The sequence below is a fragment of the Xenopus laevis genome, chromosome 8S (genome assembly GCF_017654675.1).
Source record: "Xenopus laevis strain J_2021 chromosome 8S, Xenopus_laevis_v10.1, whole genome shotgun sequence".
NCBI classification, from domain to species: Eukaryota; Metazoa; Chordata; class Amphibia; order Anura; family Pipidae; genus Xenopus; species Xenopus laevis.
In genome coordinates, this window is record NC_054386.1 from 103,087,657 (window position 1) to 103,104,135 (window position 16,479).

The window sequence follows — 16,479 nt, forward strand, 5'->3', positions numbered from 1 at the left end:
TGGGCTAAACAAGATTTTAAATGTTTCACAAATACGTCGGCTTTGGCCTAGATTTAACGTATCATGGAGCTGATTGTTCTTTCCCACAATATTCAGGGGTTTAACTCCCCAATTAAGAGGAAAAAGGCGTTCACATATTATAATTCCCGTAAAGCTGATATTGTATGTTTACAGCAGGGGTGTCCAAACTGCGGCCCAGGATGGATATGAATGTGGCCCAGCGTGAACTTCTGTCAGTCCAGGAAACGTCATGTTGAAATGTCACGCACAGAGACCGTATTGTGTGCTCCCTCATTGTGGGCATGTGTGCTTGAAGATGACGCAGCATGAGATGACGCAGGAAGAGACGACGCAGGAAGAGACGACAGAGCATGAGATGACACAGGAAGAGACGACGCAGGAAGAGACGACAGAGCATGAGATGACACAGGAAGAGATGACGCAGGAAGAGACAACGTAGGAAGAGACGACACAGGAAGAGATGACGCAGGAAGAGACAACGTAGGAAGAGACGACACAGGAAGAGATGACGCAGGAAGAGACAACGTAGCATGAGACGACACAGGAAGAGACGACGCAGGAAGAGAAGACGTAGGAAGAGACGACGCAGGAAGAGACAACGCAGGAAGAGATGACGCAGGAAGAGACGACGTAGGAAGAGACGACACAGGAAGAGATGACGCAGGAAGAGACGACACAGGAAGAGATGACGCAGGAAGAGACAACGCAGGAAGAGAAGACGCAGGAAGAGATGAAGCAGGAAGAGACGACATAGCATGAGACGACGCAGGAAGAGACGACGCAGGAAGAGACAACGTAGCATGAGATGATGCAGGAAGAGACGACGTAGGAAGAGACGACACAGGAAGAGACGACGCAGGAAGAGACGACGCAGGAAGAGACGACGCAGGAAGAGACGACGCAGGAAGAGACGACACAGGAAGAGATGACGCAGGAAGAGACAACGCAGGAAGAGAAGACGTAGCATGAGACGACGTAGCATGAGACGACGCAGGAAGAGACGACGCAGGAAGAGACGACGCAGGAAGAGACGACGCAGGAAGAGATGACACAGGAAGAGATGACGCAGGAAGAGACAACGTAGGAAGAGACGACACAGGAAGAGATGACGCAGGAAGAGACAACGTAGGAAGAGACGACACAGGAAGAGATGACGCAGGAAGAGACAACGTAGCATGAGACGACACAGGAAGAGACGACGCAGGAAGAGAAGACGCAGGAAGAGATGACGCAGGAAGAGACAACGCAGGAAGAGAAGACGCAGGAAGAGATGAAGCAGGAAGAGACGACATAGCATGAGACGACGCAGGAAGAGACGACGCAGGAAGAGACAACGTAGCATGAGATGATGCAGGAAGAGACGACGTAGGAAGAGACGACGCAGGAAGAGACGACGCAGGAAGAGACGACGCAGGAAGAGACGACGCAGGAAGAGACGACGCAGGAAGAGACGACGCAGGAAGAGACGACACAGGAAGAGATGACGCAGGAAGAGACAACGTAGCATGAGACGACACAGGAAGAGACGACGCAGGAAGATGGCGACGCCTGGTCCGGTTGTGAAGTAAAGGAGATAAAATGATCCCCAATTAGAATGTTGGCAGGTGTCTGTGAGGACAAGAGAAAAGAGAATTGTAATGAAATGAAGCTGAAAAGAGTGAGACATCAGTTATTAGGGTTGTGAGGAGCCAACTAACAGTAACTCACTAAAACTGCTCAGAGCTGCAAAACCAGCAGAAATAGTGATAAATGTGCTCCCTGGAGTCAGTCTGGAGAAGTAACTCGGGGCCTACAATTGACTTCATTGGTTTTTGTGCATCACGTGAGGCGGTGACTCTGCCCCGGGGAAACTGCTGTGTCCTGACCAACTGCAACGAAACAACTGGGGTTTCCTGTCAGTCCCCTGAGTGACAGAGAGGCGCCTGTATTTACCTCACACCAGACACGCCCATTGGACACAGGGAAACACGTGCAACACAACAGAGCCAACCAACAGCGAGATCTCTTCATTCCGACTCAAGACACTGACATCAGGAAAGCAGCGCCCTCATTGGCTGATAAACTTGCAACAACGTTAAAACTACATTTCCCAAAGGGCTGTGCGCGCAGACCGGAAGCGTCCTAGATCCACGGCGATTGGCTGGGCAGTTACAGTTTATGACGGAGCCGGATATTCCGGTGCAGAAGTCGAGGTGACAATACAGAAAAAATGGGGCTGGAAAGTACTATGGTCTGGTGAGTCCCGGGCCCACGGGGATAATGAGGGGGGGAGAATTTGAGTTTGGGAAGCGGATAATGTTGGGAGAGGCCTCGGCCTGAGACAAAACTGCCTCATATTCACTCACATATTGACTGGGAATCCCTGAGTCACTCACCGGGGAAACACAAACCTGAGGGACAGGAGAGATACACCTGTAACTGGGCTTCCGGCAACACAGGAAATGTACGGGGGCCGAGAGGGAACATTTGGTTAGTGATTTCTGTTCCATAGGATGAGGGATTAGTAGGACTGATTTCTGTTCCATAGGATGAGGGATTAGTAGGGACTGATTTCTGTTTCATAAAATGAGGGATTAGTAGGGACTGATTTCTGTTTCATAGGATGAGGGATTAGTAGGACTGATTTCTGTTCCATAGGATGAGGGATTAGTAGGGATTGATTTCTGTTCCATAGGATGAGGGATTAGTAGGACTGATTTCTGTTCCATAGGATGAGGGATTAGTAGGGACTGATTTCTGTTCCATAGGATGAGGGATTAGTAGGACTGATTTCTGTTCCATAGGATGAGGGATTAGTAGGGACTGATTTCTGTTCCATAGGATGAGGGATTAGTAGGGACTGATTTCTGTTCCATAGGATGAGGGATTAGTAGGGACTGATTTCTGTTTCATAGGATGAGGGATTAGTAGGACTGATTTCTGTTCCATAGGATGAGGGATTAGTAGGGACTGATTTCTGTTCCATAGGATGAGGGATTAGTAGGACTGATTTCTGTTCCATAGGATGAGGGATTAGTAGGGACTGATTTCTGTTTCATAGGATGAGGGGTTAGTAGGACTGATTTCTGTTTCATAGGATGAGGGATTAGTAGGACTGATTTCTGTTCCATAGGATGAGGGATTAGTAGGGACTGATTTCTGTTCCATAGGATGAGGGATTAGTAGGGACTGATTTCTGTTCCATAGGATGAGGGATTAGTAGGACTGATTTCTGTTTCATAGGATGAGGGATTAGTAGGACTGATTTCTGTTCCATAGGATGAGGGATTAGTAGGACTGATTTCTGTTTCATAGGATGAGGGATTAGTAGGACTGATTTCTGTTCCATAGGATGAGGGATTAGTAGGACTGATTTCTGTTTCATAGGATGAGGGATTAGTAGGACTGATTTCTGTTTCATAGGATGAGGGATTAGTAGGACTGATTTCTGTTCCATAGGATGAGGGATTAGTAGGACTGATTTCTGTTTCATAGGATGAGGGATTAGTAGGACTGATTTCTGTTCCATAGGATGAGGGATTAGTAGGGACTGATTTCTGTTCCATAGGATGAGGGATTAGTAGGACTGATTTCTGTTCCATAGGATGAGGGATTAGTAGGGACTGATTTCTGTTCCATAGGATGAGGGATTAGTAGGGACTGATTTCTGTTCCATAGGATGAGGGATTAGTAGGACTGATTTCTGTTCCACAGGATAAGGGATTAGTAGGGACTGATTTCTGTTCCATAGGATGAGGGATTAGTAGGGACTGATTTCTGTTCCATAGGATGAGGGATTAGTAGGGACTGATTTCTGTTTCATAGGATGAGGGATTAGTAGGACTGATTTCTGTTCCATAGGATGAGGGATTAGTAGGACTGATTTCTGTTCCATAGGATGAGGGATTAGTGACTGATTCTGTTCATAGGATGAGGATTAGTAGGACTGATTCTGTTCATAGGATGAGGGTTAGTAGGATGATTTCTTTGTTCCAAGGATGAGGATTAGTAGGACGATTCTGTTCCAAGGATGAGGGATTAGTAGGGACTGATTCTGTTCATAGGATGAGGGATATAGGTGATTTCTGTTCATAGGATGAGGATAGGACTGATTCTGTTCAGGATAGGGATTAGTAGGATGATTTCTGTTCTGGATGAGGATTAGTAGGACTGATTTCTGTTCCATAGGATGAGGGATTAGTAGGACTGATTTCTGTTCCATAGGATGAGGGATTAGTAGGACTGATTTCTGTTCCATAGGATGAGGGATTAGTAGGATGATTCTGTTCCAAGGATAGGATTAGAGGATGATTCTGTTTCGTGGATAGGGTAGTAGGATGATTTCTGTTCATAGGATGAGGGATTAGTAGGACTGATTTCTTTCCATAGGATGAGGATTAGAGGACTGATTTCTGTTCCAGGATGAGGGATTAGTAGGACTATTTCTGTTCATAGGATGAGGATTAGTAGGGACTGATTTGTTCCAAGGATGAGGATTGAGGACTGATTTTTGATGTATAGGATGAGGTATAGTAGGACTGATTTCTGTTCCATAGGATGAGGATTAGTAGGACTGATTTGTTCATGGATGAGGGATTAGTAGGATGATTTCTGTTCCAAGGATAGGATTAGGGACTGATTTCTGTTCCATAGGATGAGGGATTAGTAGGACTGATTTCTGTTCCATAGGATGAGGGATTAGTAGGACTGATTTCTGTTCCATAGGATGAGGGATTAGTAGGACTGATTTCTGTTCCATAGGATGAGGGATTAGTAGGGACTGATTTCTGTTCATAGGATGAGGGATTAGTAGGGACTGATTTCTGTTCCATAGGATGAGGGATTAGTAGGACTGATTTCTGTTCCATAGGATGAGGGATTAGTAGGACTGATTTCTGTTCCATAGGATGAGGGATTAGTAGGACTGATTTCTGTTCCATAGGATGAGGGATTAGTAGGGACTGATTTCTGTTCCATAGGATGAGGGATTAGTAGGGACTGATTTCTGTTTCCATAGGATGAGGGATTAGTAGGGACTGATTTCTGTTCCATAGGATGAGGGATTAGTAGGACTGATTTCTGTTCCATAGGATGAGGATTAGTAGGGACTGATTTCTGTTCCATAGGATGAGGGATTAGTAGGGGCTGATTTCTGTTCCATAGGATGAGGGATTAGTAGGACTGATTTCTGTTCCATAGGATGAGGGATTAGTAGGGACTGATTTCTGTTCCATAGGATGAGGGATTAGTAGGACTGATTTCTGTTCCATAGGATGAGGGATTAGTAGGACTGATTTCTGTTTCCATAGGATGAGGGATTAGTAGGACTGATTTCTGTTCCATAGGATGAGGGATTAGTAGGACTGATTTCTGTTCCATAGGATGAGGGATTAGTAGGACTGATTTCTGTTCCATAGGATGAGGGATTAGTAGGGACTGATTTCTGTTCCATAGGATGAGGGATTAGTAGGACTGATTTCTGTTCCATAGGATGAGGGATTAGTAGGGACTGGATTTCTGTTCCATAGGATGAGGGATTAGTAGGACTGATTTCTGTTCCATAGGATGAGGGATTAGTAGGACTGATTTCTGTTCCATAGGATGAGGGATTAGTAGGACTGATTTCTGTTCATAGGATGAGGGATTAGTAGGGACTGATTTCTGTTGCATAGGATGAGGGATTAGTAGGGACTGATTTCTGTTCCATAGGATGAGGGATTAGTAGGGACTGATTTCTGTTCCATAGGATGAGGGATTAGTAGGGACTGATTTCTGTTCCATAGGATGAGGGATTAGTAGGCTGATTTCTGTTCCATAGGATGAGGGATTAGTAGGGACTGATTTCTGTTTCCATAGGATGAGGGATTAGTAGGACTGATTTCTGTTCATAGGATGAGGGATTAGTAGGGACTGATTTCTGTTTCATAGGATGAGGATTAGTGACTGATTTCTGTTCCATAGGATGAGGATTAGTAGGGACTTATTTCTGTTCATAGGATGAGGGATTAGTAGGACTGATTTCTGTCATAGGATGAGGGATTAGTAGGGACTGATTTCTGTTAAGGATGAGGGATTTCTAGGATGATTTCTGTTCATAGGATGAGGGATTATAGGATGATTTCTGTTCATAGGATGAGGGTTAGTAGGGATGGGATTTTGTTCATAGGATGAGGGATTAGTAGGACTGATTTCTGTTCCATAGGATTAGGGATTAGTAGGACTGATTTTTGTTCATAGATGAGGGATTAGTAGGACTGATTTTTCCATAGGATGAGGGATAGTAGGGAGCTGATTTCTGTTCTAGGATGAGGATTAGTAGGGCTGATTTCTGTTCCATAGGATGAGGGATTAGTAGGGACTGATTTCTGTTCCATAGGATGAGGGATTAGTAGGACTGATTTCTGTTCCATAGGATGAGGGATTGTAGGACTGATTTCTGTTCCATAGGATGAGGGATTAGTAGGACTGATTTCTGTTCATAGGATGAGGGATTAGAGGACTGATTTTGTTCCATAGGATGAGGGATTAGTAGGACTGATTCTGTTTCATAGGATGAGGGTAGTAGGACTGATTTCTGTTCCATAGGATGAGGGATTAGTAGGGACTGATTTCTGTTCATAGGATGAGGGATTAGTAGGACTGATTTCTGTTCCATAGGATGAGGGATTAGTAGGACTGATTTCTGTTCATAGATAGATTAGAGGACGATTCGTCATAGATGAGGATTATAGACTTTTGTCCTGGAGGGATTGTATATTTGTCATAGGATGAGGATTAGAGGATGATTTCGTTCCATAGGTGAGGGATAGAGGATGATTCTGTTAGGATGAGGGTAGTAGACGATTTCTGTTCATAGGATGAGTAGAGGGACGATTTCGTCATAGGATGAGGATTCATTTCTGTTCAAGATAGGATTAGTAGACTGATTTCTGTTCCAAGGATGAGGGATTAGAGACTGATCTGTCAAGGATAGGGATTGTAGGATGATTTTGTTCATAGATAGGGATAGTGCTGATTTCTGTTCCATAGGATGAGGGATTAGTAGGACTGATTTCTGTTCCATAGGATGAGGATTAGTAGGACTGATTTCTGTTCCATAGGATGGGGATAGTAGGACTGATTTCTGTTCCATAGGATGAGGATTAGTAGGACTGATTTCTGTTCCATAGGATGAGGATTAGTAGGACTGATTTCTGTTCATAGGATGAGGATTAGTAGGACTATTCTGTCATAGGATGAGGGATTAGTAGGACTGATTCTGTTCCAAGGATGAGGGATTAGTAGGACTGATTTCTGTTCATGGATAGGATTAGTAGGACTGATTTCTGTTCCATAGATAGGGTTATAGGATGATTCTGTCATAGGATGAGGATTAGTAGGACTGATTTCTGTTCCATAGGATGAGGGATATGCTGATTCTTCATAGGATGAGGATTAGTAGGTGATTCTCATAGAGGGATTTAGCTATGTTCTAGGATGAGGATAGTAGGCTGATTTCTGTCAAGATGAGGATAGAGGGTTTCTGTTCATAGATGAGGTTAGAGTGATTCTTCATGTGAGGGATAGTAGGATGATTTTGTCCAAGGATGGGGTAGTAGGCTGATCGTTCCATAGGATAGGATAGTAGGACTGTTCGTATAGGATAGGTAGTAGGACTGATTTCTGTTCCATAGGTGAGGGATTAGTAGACTATTTCTGTTCATAGTGGGGATATAGGACTGATTTTGTTAGATGGGGTAGTAGGACTGATTCTGTTCCAGGATGAGGATTGAGGATGATTCGTCATAGGATGAGGATAGTAGGGCTGATTTCTGTTCTAGGATGAGGATTAGTAGGACTGATTTGTTCATAGGAGAGGGATTAGTGACGATTCTGTCTAGGTGGGATTGTGACTGATTCTTCAAGGATGAGATTATAGGATGATTTGTTCCATAGGATGAGGGATTAGTAGGACTGATTTCTGTTCCATAGGATGAGGGATTAGTAGGACTGATTTCTGTTCCATAGGATGAGGGATTAGTAGGGACTGATTTCTGTTCCATAGGATGAGGGATTAGTAGGGACTGATTTCTGTTCCATAGGATGAGGGATTAGTAGGGACTGATTTCTGTTCCATAGGATGAGGGATTAGTAGGGACTGATTTCTGTTCCATAGGATGAGGGATTAGTAGGGACTGATTTCTGTTCCATAGGATGAGGGATTAGTAGGGACTGATTTCTGTTTCATAGGATGAGGGATTAGTAGGACTGATTTCTGTTCCATAGGATGAGGGATTAGTAGGGACTGATTTCTGTTCCATAGGATGAGGGATTAGTAGGACTGATTTCTGTTCCATAGGATGAGGGATTAGTAGGGACTGATTTCTGTTCCATAGGATGAGGGATTAGTAGGACTGATTTCTGTTTCATAGGATGAGGGATTAGTAGGGACTGATTTCTGTTCCATAGGATGAGGGATTAGTAGGGACTGATTTCTGTTTCATAGGATGAGGGATTAGTAGGACTGATTTCTGTTCCATAGGATGAGGGATTAGTAGGGACTGATTTCTGTTTTCCCTAGGATGAGGATTAGTAGGACTGATTTCTGTTCCATAGGATGAGGGATAGTAGGGACTGATTTCTGTTCCATAGGATGAGGGATTAGTAGGACTGATTTCTGTTCCATAGGATGAGGGATTAGTAGGGACTGATTTCTGTTCCATAGGATGAGGGATTAGTAGGACTGATTTCTGTTCCATAGGATGAGGGATTAGTAGGACTGATTTCTGTTCCATAGGATGAGGGATTAGTAGGACTGATTTCTGTTCCATAGGATGAGGGATTAGTAGGACTGATTTCTGTTTCCATAGGATGAGGGATTAGTAGGGACTGATTTCTGTTCCATAGGATGAGGGATTAGTAGGACTGATTTCTGTTCATAGGATGAGGGATTAGTAGGACTGATTTCTGTTCCATAGGATGAGGGATTAGTAGGGACTGATTTCTGTTCCATAGGATGAGGGATTAGTAGGGACTGATTTCTGTTCCATAGGATGAGGGATTAGTAGGACTGATTTCTGTTCCATAGGATGAGGGATTAGTAGGGACTGATTTCTGTTCCATAGGATGAGGGATTAGTAGGACTGATTTCTGTTCATAGGATGAGGGATTAGTAGGACTGATTTCTGTTCCATAGGATGAGGGATTAGTAGGAACTGATTTCTGTTCCATAGGATGAGGGATTAGTAGGGACTGATTTCTGTTCCATAGGATGAGGGATTAGTAGGACTGATTTCTGTTCCATAGGATGAGGGATTAGTAGGGACTGATTTCTGTTCCATAGGATGAGGGATTAGTAGGGACTGATTTCTGTTCCATAGGATGAGGGATTAGAGGGACTGATTTCTGTTTCATAGGATGAGGGATTCGAGGGATGAGTAGGATCAGCATCTAGTGGAGATTTTTGGTACTGGGGTTGATTCTGCTGACTCCATTGGCCAGCTCGGAGCTGCTGATCACATAATAAGGGGTGTTGTATCTTTTCAGTGTGGATAACAGTGAATACATGAGAAATGGGGACTTCCTACCAACGAGACTTCAGGCCCAACAGGACGCAGTGAACATTGTTTGTCACTCCAAGACTCGCAGTAACCCCGAGAATAATGTGGGGCTCATCACACTGGCTAAGTAAGTGATGTGGGGGGCTATGTCTATCTATAAAGGTGCTTGAGGTCAGTGTGTAAGGTCACTTCTGTGGGTTCCCCTAAAAGTCTAGTTGGGAGGTGTTTTGGGCTGGGCTACTATTTGCCCATGTTGGAGCTGTGGGTTTAGGACTTTGTTCTGATGGAAACATCTAACTAACCTATTATTATTATTATTATTGTTGTTATTGTTTGACCCATATGGGAAGCTGTAGGAGAGTTTCAGCAGCCAATCAGAGTCCTGGTGTACAAGGAACTGTATAATGTGGGTGATTATATTTATTTAGCAGACTCTCTGCTCCCTCTGTCCCACAGTAACTGTGAGGTTCTCACCACTCTCACTCCGGACACCGGCCGAATCCTTTCCAAACTCCATGCGGTGCAGCCCATTGGCAGGATCACTTTCTGCACCGGAATCCGCGTTGCGCATGTAAGTGGGGCTGGACGGGGGGCTGGGTTGTGTTTGTACTAGAACAGCATTTAGCTAAGGATTGTGGGAGCTGTAGTCTGTGAGGCCTTTATTGTCACCCATACAGCTGGCACTGAAGCACCGCCAGGGCAAGAACCACAAGATGCGGATAATCGCCTTTGTTGGAAGTCCAGTGGAGGACAATGAAAAGGATGTGAGTATTGGCCTGTCGTGCATCTGGTTGCTAGGGACGCCCTTATTCTAGAAACCAGGGAGTGGAACATGAGTATGAGAGGGACTGGCTAGAGAGCCAATAATAACAGCAAAGCTCCAGCAGAATTTGTGCTGAGTGAGACCCAATCAGGCTGTGAGGGAGGGACATATAATAAACCATCTCATTGGCTGCATTGTGCCACGCCTACTAATTAACCCCTTCCCTTCCAGTTGGTGAAACTGGCAAAGCGCCTGAAGAAAGAGAAGGTGAGCGTGGACATCATTAATTTTGGAGAAGAGGTGAGTCCTTTCTTATTGGGGGTTAGAGCTCGGCTGGAGAGTGGGGCGCTGAGTGGCAGTTGCTAAGAGTCACAGTATTTGTCGCCTGGCAGGAGAGTAACACGGAGAAGCTGACGGCATTTATCAACACCCTGAATGGAAAGGACGGCACCGGCTCCCACTTAGTCACTGTCCCTCCTGGGCCCAGCCTGGCCGACGCCCTCATCAGCTCCCCAATCCTGGCGGGAGAGGGAGGGGCAATGCTGGGGCTGGGGGCCAGTGACTTTGAGTTTGGGGTGGATCCTAGCGCTGACCCGGAGCTGGCCCTGGTGAGTGCACTTACTGTTCTTGGGTCTGGTCCGGCATCTGAAGGGGGGCTACTTGTACTTGAACTCGGGGTTCCCTTCTTCTATCACTTGTGTCTGTGGCCTCTTCATGTAATGTGGCTAGTGTGACATGGCCCATTAGCCCAAATCCTTCTGATAACCGTCTTTCTATTCCCTCTTAGGCTCTTCGTGTGTCTATGGAGGAGCAGAGGCAGCGGCAGGAGGAGGAGGCCAGGAGAGCAACTGCCGCTTCTGCTGCTGAGGCCGGAATCACTTCCACAACTGGCGACGGTAAGGACATTGCTATTGGCTAATTGCCACAATCCCATTGGCTACTTCCCCTGTGTCACAATGAGATCTCACTCAATGTCTCACCTACAGAATAGCCTCTTTTGTCCCTCCCCCTATAGATTCCTCCCTCCCCTATCCCACCCAACACAGAATGGCCCCTCCCCTGTCCTGCCCAACCCAGAATGGCCCCTCCCCTGTCCTGCCCAACCCAGAATGGTCCCTCCCCTGTCCCGCCCAACCCATAATGGCCCCTCCCCCGTCCCACCCAACACATAATGACCCCTCCCCTGTCCCACCCAACACATAATGGCCCCTCCCCTGTCCCACCCAACACATAATGGCCCCTCCCCTGTCCCACTCAACACATAATGATCCCTCCTCTGTCCCACCCAACACATAATGACCCCTCCCCTGTCCCACCAACACATAATGGCCCCTCCCCTGTCCCACCCAACACATAATGATCCCTCCCATGTCCCACCCAACACATAATGACCCCTCCCCTGTCCCACCCAACACATAATGGCCCTCCCCTGTCCCACCCAACACATAATGGCCCCCCCCTGTCCCACCCAACACATAATGATCCCTCCCATGTCCCACCCAACACATAATGGCCCCTCCCCTGTCCCACCCAACACATAATGACCCTCCCCTGTCCACCCAACACATAATGGCCCCTCCCCTGTCCCACCCAACACATAATGGCCCCTCCCCTGTCCCACTCAACACATAATGATCCCTCCTCTGTCCCACCCAACACATAATGACCCCTCCCCTGTCCCACCCAACACATAATGGCCCCTCCCCTGTCCCACCCAACACATAATGATCCCTCCCATGTCCCACCCAACACATAATGGCCCCTCCCCTGTCCCACCCAACACACAATGGCCCCTCCCAACACATAATGGCCCCTCCCCTGTCCCACCCAACACATAATGGCCCCTCCCCTGTCCCACCCAACACACAATGGCCCCTCCCAACACATAATGGCCCCTCCCCTGTCCCACCCAACACATAATGGCCCCTCCCCTGTCCCACCCAACACATAATGGCCCCTCCCCTGCCCAACTCACCATGGAATGAGCTTTGAGCACAGAATTTGCGTCTGTTTCAGATTCGGATGAGGCGCTGCTGAAGATGACCATTGGGCAGCAGGAGGGCACTCGCAGTGGGCTCCCAGATTTCAGCAGTATGACGGAGGATGAGCAGATTGCATACGCCATGCAGATGTCGCTACAGGGGGCGGGTGAGTGGGGCCTGGGAGTGCACATCTAGGGTTAAAAGCTGGTTTTGGGGGTCCTTTCATTATTAGCTTTGGAGAAAGACCCCAGGGCTCATTATATTTATTCTTTCCTCTCTCACTGCAGAGTTTGGCCCAGTGGAGGCCGGGGAGCTGGACAGCAGTGCTGTAATGGACACCTCAGAACCTGCAAAGGTGATTCTTCCTCTTCTCTTTATGTTTCCTTTTCTCTTCTCCTGGTGGGGTCAGGGGGTGCATCTCTTTCTAGTGCAACTGGACGTTCCCCTCTCTATTGCATGAGATCTGCAGCCTATCCCTACTCCCATAATCCTCTCACCTCTCTGTACTGTGTGAGATCCGCCCCCTGCATTAGACTCCTCCCATCTCTGCATATATTGGGGGATCCCCAGCACCTCTCTGTCCTGGGTGAACACCATGAGGCTGTACCATCACCCGATTCTCTTTGCTGCAGGAGGAAGATGATTATGACGTGATGCAGGACCCCGAGTTCTTACAGAGTGTCCTAGAGAACCTGCCAGGAGTGGACCCCAATAATGAAGCCATTCGCAATGCTATGGGGTCCCTGGCCTCCCAGGCCTCTAAGGACAACAAGAAGGACAAGAAGGAGGAGAAGAAATGACGGGCGCAGGAGCTGCCACTTGCTGAGCACTCTGAGAGACTGGGGGTGGGGCTATCTGTTTCTAATTTCAGTTATATAATAAATACACGTGTGTTATTCTGAGCTGTGTGTGAGTCTGTATGAGTTGCTTGTGTCCTCAGTGTGTAAAACAGACAACTCTGAGTATCACTCATGTATTATAAGGGATAATGTACCCCCTACTGTAAATGATAAGGATATTAGAAGTCACTGAGGGGTTGTTCTGTGACCATATAAAGGCACAAGGCTGCAGGCTGAGTTATACAGGGAACTCTGAGTATCACTCATGTATTATAAGGGATAATGTACCCCCTACTGTAAATGATAAGGATATTAGAAGTCACTGAGGGGTTGTTCTGTGACCATATAAAGGCACAAGGCTGCAGGCTGAGTTATACAGGGAACTCTGAGTATCACTCATGTATTATAAGGGATAATGTACCCCCTACTGTAAATGATAAGGATATTAGAAGTCACTGAGGGGTTGTTCTGTGACCATATAAAGGCACAAGGCTGCAGGCTGAGTTATACAGGGAACTCTGAGTATCACTCATGTATTATAAGGGATAATGTACCCCCTACTGTAAATGATAAGGATATTAGAAGTCACTGAGGGGTTGTTCTGTGACCATATAAAGGCACAAGGCTGCAGGCTGAGTTATACAGGGAACTCTGAGTATCACTCATGTATTTATGTGGAAGACGCTTCGTTCCATCGGGGTTCAAGTCAAAAAGATCTCGGTGAACATCATAGCTGGGGAGATATCGGGGTTCTCTTCCCGTTACACCTATGTACTAATGTCGGGGTCAGCAGGCAGACCTACAATGATGTGACAATCGAGGTGGTGGCCATGGTGTTGCAGAGAAGACCTTCCCTCACTCACAGTTGGTGCAGAAATACTTTGGCCAAATGGACTTGTGGTGCTCAGATTCCACCAGACTCAACTATTCACTGGTCAGCATTGGGAATGTCTATGCAGGGCTTCCATTAGAAATCACAGGGCCCCCTACAACTAAACTTTGAGCCCCCTTATACGTTAAACAAAACCCATTGGCACAGCCCCCCCCCCTTATAAGAAACAGTGGAGCCCAAGAGAATATTTTTAAAAAAAAAAAACATTAGTGGCAGGTACAGAGCTCTGATTCTCTGTACTTCCTGCTCCTGGGCTGTTCTCTTTCCCATGGTCAGACAGGAACCTCCCCCTGGGTAAGTGAATCTCCCCCCAGTACTTACCCAGGTACAGAGCTCTGATTCTCTGTACTTCCTGCTCCTGGGCTGTTCTCTTTCCCATGGTCAGACAGGAACCTCCCCCTGGGTAAGTGAATCCAGTCTCTCCCCCAGTACTTACCCAGGTACAGAGCTCTGATTCTCTGTACTTCCTGCTCCTGGGCCGTTCTCTTTCCCATGGTCAGACAGGAACCTCCCCCCTGGGTAAGTGAATCTCCCCCAGTACTTACCCAGGTACAGAGCTCTGATTCTCTGTACTTCCTGCTCCTGGGCTGTTCTCTTTCCCATGGTCAGACAGGAACCTCCCCCTGGGTAAGTGAATCTCCCCCAGTACTTACCCAGGTACAGAGCTCTGATTCTCTGTACTTCCTGCTCCTGGGCTGTTCTCTTTCCCATGGTCAGACAGGAACCTCCCCCTGGGTAAGTGAATCCAATCTCCCCCAGTACTTACCCAGGTACAGAGCTCTGATTCTCTGTACTTCCTGCTCCTGGGCTGTTCTCTTTTCCCATGGTCAGACAGGAACCTCCCCCTGGGTAAGTGAATCCAATCTCCCCCAGTACTTACCCAGGTACAGAGCTCTGATTCTCTGTACTTCCTGCTCCTGGGCTGTTCTCTTTCCCATGGTCAGACAAGAACCTCCCCCTGGGTAAGTGAATCCAATCTCCCCAGTACTTACCCAGGTACAGAGCTCTGATTCTCTCTACTTCCTGCTCCTGGGCTGTTCTCTTTCCCATGGTCAGACAGGAACCTCCCCCTGGGTAAGTGAATCTCCCCCAGTACTTACCCAGGTACAGAGCTCTGATTCTTTGTACTTCCTGCTCCTGGGCTGTTCTCTTTCCCATGGTCAGACAGGAACCTCCCCCTGGGTAAGTGAATCCAATCTCCCCAGTACTTACCCAGGTACAGAGCTCTGATTCTCTGTACTTCCTGCTCCTGGGCTGTTCTCTTTCCCATGGTCAGACAGGAACCTCCCCCTGGGTAAGTGAATCCAATCTCCCCAGTACTTACCCAGGTACAGAGCTCTGATTCTCTGTACTTCCTGCTCCTGGCTGTTCTCTTTCCCATGGTCAGACAAGAACCTCCCCCTGGGTAAGTGAATCTCCCCCAGTACTTACCCAGGTACAGAGCTCTGATTCTCTGTACTTCCTGCTCCTGGGCCGTTCTCTTTCCCATGGTCAGACAGGAACCTCCCCCTGGGTAAGTGAATCCAATCTCCCCCAGTACTTACCCAGGTACAGAGCTCTGATTCTCTGTACTTCCTGCTCCTGGGCTGCTCTCTTTCCCATGGTCAGACAGGAACCTCCCCCTGGGTAAGTGAATCTCCCCCAGTACTTACCCAGGTACAGAGCTCTGATTCTCTGTACTTCCTGCTCCTGGGCTGTTCTCTTTCCCATGGTCAGACAGGAACCTCCCCCTGGGTAAGTGAATCCAATCTCCCCCAGTACTTACCCAGGTACAGAGCTCTGATTCTCTGTACTTCCTGCTCCTGGGTTGGCCTTTAATTGGGCAAATACTGCCGGCCCTCCTGCACCTGTATCACTGCACTGTACAAGGGTGAGGAGACATATTATTATACAGTGAGGTGCAATGTTACTTCCCAACAGCAGAGGGCGATATAGCACAGAACTTGTCAAATATGCAGAACTGACAATTGGCTTCATAGTCATCAGTTAAACATGAAAATAATCAGTCTCTCCTTCATGGGCACAGAGTTCCTCTACCCTCACAGGTCTCTCCTTCATGGGCACAGAGCTCCCCAACCCTCACAGGTCTCTCCTTCATGGGCACAGAGTTCCTCTACCCTCACAGGTCCCTTCTTCATGGGCACAGAGCTCCTCTACCCTCACAGGTCTCTCCTTCATGGGCACAGAGCTCCCCAACCCTCACAGGTCTCTCCTTCATGGGCACAGAACTCCCCAACCCTCACAGGTCTCTCCTTCATGGGCACAGAGCTCCCCAACCCTCACAGGTCTCTCCTTCATGGGCACAGAACTCCCCAACCCTCACAGGTCTCTCCTTCATGGGCACAGAACTCCCCAACCCTCACAGGTCTCTCCTTCATGGGCACAGAGCTCCCCAACCCTCACAGGTCTCTCCTTCATGGGCACAGAGCTCCCCAACCCTCCCAGGTCTCTCCTTCATGGGCAC

The 16,479-nt window shown here is 47.4% G+C and overlaps 2 protein-coding genes across 2 annotated transcripts; one reads left to right on the plus strand and one right to left on the minus strand.

Annotated features, from left to right (window-relative positions):
* Positions 1-291: 291 nt before the first annotated feature.
* Positions 292-2,031, minus strand: LOC121397658 (keratin-associated protein 10-2-like). The gene is made up of 2 exons (XM_041574717.1): positions 1,954-2,031; positions 292-1,629 (listed from the first exon to the last, which is right to left on the minus strand). Exons 1-2 carry the CDS (start codon positions 2,029-2,031, stop codon positions 292-294), a joined length of 1,416 nt encoding a protein of 471 aa, XP_041430651.1.
* A 128-nt stretch (positions 2,032-2,159) lies between these two features.
* On the plus strand, positions 2,160-13,600 carry psmd4.S (proteasome 26S subunit ubiquitin receptor, non-ATPase 4 S homeolog). The gene is given in 10 exon segments (NM_001090827.1): positions 2,160-2,256; positions 9,526-9,666; positions 9,996-10,110; positions 10,217-10,303; positions 10,534-10,602; positions 10,695-10,910; positions 11,090-11,198; positions 12,319-12,450; positions 12,572-12,639; positions 12,917-13,600. Coding segments are annotated over 10 exon segments (1,131 nt in total). The 5' UTR covers positions 2,160-2,230; the 3' UTR covers positions 13,085-13,600.
* Positions 13,601-16,479: the final 2,879 nt, after the last annotated feature.